This window comes from Asparagus officinalis, chromosome 2 (genome assembly GCF_001876935.1).
Source record: "Asparagus officinalis chromosome 2, Aspof.V1, whole genome shotgun sequence".
Taxonomy (NCBI): Eukaryota; Viridiplantae; Streptophyta; class Magnoliopsida; order Asparagales; family Asparagaceae; genus Asparagus; species Asparagus officinalis.
Window position 1 is genome coordinate 84,084,609 of NC_033795.1, and position 4,545 is coordinate 84,089,153.

General features: G+C 40.6%; 1 protein-coding gene across 1 annotated transcript in view; it reads left to right on the forward strand.

Moving 5' to 3' along the window:
* Nucleotides 1-2,924, forward strand: part of LOC109831945 — a 17,268-nt gene extending 14,344 nt beyond the window's left edge. The window contains exons 3-4 of the mRNA XM_020399432.1: nucleotides 2,030-2,426; nucleotides 2,467-2,924. Of these exons, the coding sequence (XP_020255021.1) occupies nucleotides 2,279-2,426; nucleotides 2,467-2,591 (273 nt within the window). The 5' untranslated portion in view covers nucleotides 2,030-2,278 and the 3' untranslated portion in view covers nucleotides 2,592-2,924. The remainder of the gene's footprint in view (nucleotides 1-2,029; nucleotides 2,427-2,466) is intronic.

The following is a 4,545-nucleotide window of genomic DNA, read 5'->3' on the forward strand; positions in this document are numbered from 1 at the left end:
ATGAAAGTTAGAGCCTCCTCAGACCAATGAATTAGCTAGGTAGGATTTTTTTTTCCTTCCATCAAAGAGATAAAAAAAAGAAAGTAATTCATTAGAATTAGTTATGACTAAGTGCTCCAGTAGTAAGAGACTAATTTCACTCGCAAACTTGTATTATTCGAAACTTTTATGCGGATGCGACTAGTAAATCCAAAGTTATATTAGTTTGTCAAAACCCTTTTTTTATTAAGGGAGAGAAGTCTTCTTTTTTAATTCTCTGAAAAAAATGAGAAAAAACTTAATTTTTTAGTGGCCAGGTCAGACCTTTCTAACTTCATCAAACTAGAAGCGTTGCATTATAATTTGGTTTTGACTGTTGATTTGCCTGCAAGAGATTTGGCATTTACACGTGCAAGTTGGCATCTTAACCGTTAAGGGGAGGTTAAGTATCTATAATCATTAGAGGTTGAAGCCTAGAGCACAGGGATTAGATTGTTTAAGCAACGATCAGAGACTTAACAATTACATTGATTACAGATTAAGAGTCTACTCAAGTAGGTTATTCATCACTCCAACTACCCCTATGTCGTAGGCTCAATAGCTAAAAAAAAGTGTTATACATGCAAGCCGAAAATTTGACTGAGATTGTTACTTATTTATGACATTCATAAATTGTCATATTTCGTCATTATACCAACGCAGAAATGCCTTCTTTGTTATTAAGAAAAATTATTAAACTCATTCGATTCTGACACATTAAATAATTATCATTCATTCACAGGATTTACATTGTGGTATGACGGTGAAGTATGAAGACTTTATATCTGTTTATTTTACATATCTTGGATGGATTAATTTGTTACTGAAGCTATCGGTATTTCTCGTTCTTTTAAATCCATAAGTTAATTATAGTTTTGATATATATAAAGTCTCCCTATTATTCCTTCAGTGCTACCAAAAGAAGCCCCTTATTCCTGAAAATTAAAATCAGTATTTGTACTCCATCTTTGTTTCGAAACTCAGTAAGAATTTTAACATTCTTTTACTTATAAATGTTGGGAATTTAAGGCCTAAACCCCTAATGCAACGGAAACACAGAATAGAGAACAGTACACAAGATTTACGAGGTTCGGCAACTGCCTACGTCCTCGGGAGCCACACAGTCAATTTCTTATTTAATCTAACAAGAAATTACAAATCAAGATCAAATCTCTAAACTGAGATTCCTCAAACAAACACTGTAGCTACAGTGTTAATACCCACAATATAAAACCCCTCTTCTCTTTTCTCTCTCTTCTTAAAATCCCTATCTTTATCTCCCCTCAAAATCGGATTGAGAGCTGGAGATCAAAATCGCTGCTGCGATTTAAAGGGGATGAACGCTGCTGCGTTTAAGAGAGTTGAACGCTACTGCGTTTGGGGTTTTTCACCGCCGCCAGAGAAAGAGGTCGGGGAGGAGGAGCAGTTAGGGCATCGGGTAGAGAGGGCTTTTTATAGCCGAAAATTGACAGGCTGGCGACAACCTGTCGCCAGCGGTGCGATGGACGCGGAGGTGGGAGGCCAGAGACGCGATGGTCGGTGGCCAAAGACGCGATGGTCGAGCGCTCGAACGCGGGGGTCGGAGAGCTCGCACGCGAAGGTCGACACCCGCGTTCACCTGCAGCTTCGCCTGTTCTATCTTCACCTGAAGCTTTCTCCGTCGACTCCCACGCTCACCTGCGTCTTCCTGGAGCTCGTCGGAGCTCCTCCGCCGTCGTAGGTTGGTATCCACCCCCAACCTAACAATAAACGGATCTACTTCGGGATATTTTTTTCTCTCTCAAATGAAGGGGGGAAAAAAGGAAAATCCCCTATTGATCTGAATATTAAAGGCCAGCCGACCAGGGACTTAGCGGTAACTTGCCAACTAATTTTTTTTCTTTTCCACATCTTAAGTATCTCAATCTGATTAATGTAGTAACAAGACAATGCACAAGCCGAAATTTTAATTGAGCGAGACCATCTTTACTTGTGAAAAAAATAATGTCCATATTTTTTTATATGTGAGCAGACTTGGGGACTAATGTGATGCATGTGCTCCCTGCCCAAAGTGGTGGACTGTTATGAGACCCCATCTCTCGGATCTTGCCTCCCCCTTTCTTTCTCCCTTCCCTTCATTTCCTCTCTCTATATATACTCCTCTCCAGGAGATGATCGATACCTTGAACCAATTTGAGTTCTGAGCTCATTTTCTTCATCCAACATATTCACCAGCCAAGCAGTACTAATTTCAAAACACTTGACCACCATATATTTGATTATGGGGTCTTGGGTCAGAACCATCACTTCTCCCTTTAGGAAGGCTTGCACCATCTTCAACTCTCCAAGTAGAGATCACAAGAAGCCCCAAGCTGGTTGGTGTTCTGTCTCGTTCCTCTCCTCATCCGATGCTTGCGGTTTACATGTGGGTCGCAAAGAGTTTGACAATATTTTACTGTTTTATTGCAGGACATAATCATCAATATGGAATGAACTTACATGGTGAAGTTATGGCATGTCCTTATGAAGATGTTCAGGTTATGTGGTCAATCTTGGACAAGGCGAGGAATGGCGACGTGAGCTCACGATCATAGGAGAAGCTCTCTACGGAGAAATTATCTGATTGGTTTGTCGATTGCCAATGCCGATTGATCCATCATCAGAGGAAAAATGTATGTAGTTTAAAATCTTAGTTAATTTCGAAGGAATCCCTGTGGATATTATTAAGGCCCATGGTGAGATTTAGTAGCATATAGATGTGGCTCTTTTTCTTTTTTTGATTTTGTGATTTGTACTTCTAGAAGAATGCTTGTTGTATGAGGAAAGTGTAGTTGGACTGTTAACTCATTTTCTCATTCTTGCTTCAAAGATGTGTTTTCAAGTGTATATATACTAACTATTCATGGAATTGGCCTTGTTTCTTGAGATAGGGAAGCATTTTCTCATTCTTGCTTCATAGATGTGTTTTCAAGTGTACATGTACTAACTATTCATGGAATTGGCCTTGTTTCTTGAGATAGGGAAGCTTAGGGGAGGTAATGCTACCCCCATTTACTATTAAATAGAATTCTTGATGCAGTTTTGTCTTCTTAAATGAATTCACACACACACACACATACATACACACACTCACACATGAATTTGTTTTAATTCTTTAAGAGGAGAATTGTGGCTGGAAAGACTTTGTATTTTATTTTGGTCATGGATAAGGCAATCACCAAGCTCATACCCCACCATTAAAATCTGACCATTTGCAGTGATATTTGTGTCTTGGATAAGCATGGCATTGTAAATGTCTACCATGCCTGACACGTGCCTCTCATGAATGCTCATCTTGAGATATTTTCATAAAAAACTGAAAATATTTTCTCTCTTTCTTTCCATTTCTTTTCTTTGCGATATCTTTCCCCCCCTCCAAATGTATTCGTTTTATGGATTACTGTGCTCTAGTAAGAATGTAGTTTTAAATTATAGCGAATCTGCCAGAAATAAAATTAGGAAGAAAATATTCAAAATGAACTTAAACCTTGAGATACCAACTACTAAACACATCTATGAAGAGATCTGTGAATGACACTTATTTCAGAGGCTCATCTGTTCCTATTTTGCATCCCCAACACACCAATTAACTTTTTTTTAACATTTTGAAAGATTTGTGAACGACACTACTTATTTCAGAGGTTCATCTCCTATTTTGCACCCTTCAGTGTATGCACGTGCTCATCTCCTATCTTGGCGCCGTTCGCACTCGTTGAGATGCCACCAAGAGCAAATGTCTGCTCTCGATGTCAGACAGCAGTACTCGTCGGGCTTCGAGCTCGGCAGCTCCTTTAATGGTCGATCCGGACCCAACCAAAACAAATTAATATTTGCTTGGCTTTGCCTTCAAAGACTTGCATATGTACGAGCTTGCAGGACACATGTAACTAGTTCTAGACTAGATCCGAAGCACGGAGGCGTCTAAAAGATCTTGGACTTGCATACCGCCTATACATTATTAATTATTAATTACAGTAAGGTAGTTGTCACTCGCTGCAGGAATACGGTTCTCTCCTTGAAAACAGTTACTATCCATATCTCTAACTTTCTATTGGTCTTTGGTCAATATATCGTCACCCCCGGGCCGCGCGGTCCGTTCTGGCGCGTGGCAAGCCGTTGGGACCCACCAAGGTGTAACTGTTATTTGGCTCAAACCACTGCGAAAATCGACCAGCGATGTTACACTCGGTGAGATGTCACATAATTGCTATGCGGGGCTAAGTGCTACACCGTGTGGCGAGAGCCCCCTCTAGAGCCCGTAGGAGCTACCTCTAGAGTCCACATCGTCTGGTAGCCTGGGATGTGCTAATTGTCATGCCGCGGCGAGGACGTCGCCTTTGTAAGGTTGGGTGAATGTGACACCCCACCGACTCCACAAAAGTTTAGTCCCACATCGTGTTGGGAACGAAATATTAAGTGGTTTATATGTGAAAGCTTAAGGCTCAAGTGTGACATCGGCTAGTCGATTTTGGCAGTGATTTGAGCCAAATAGCACGTTACACCGTGTGG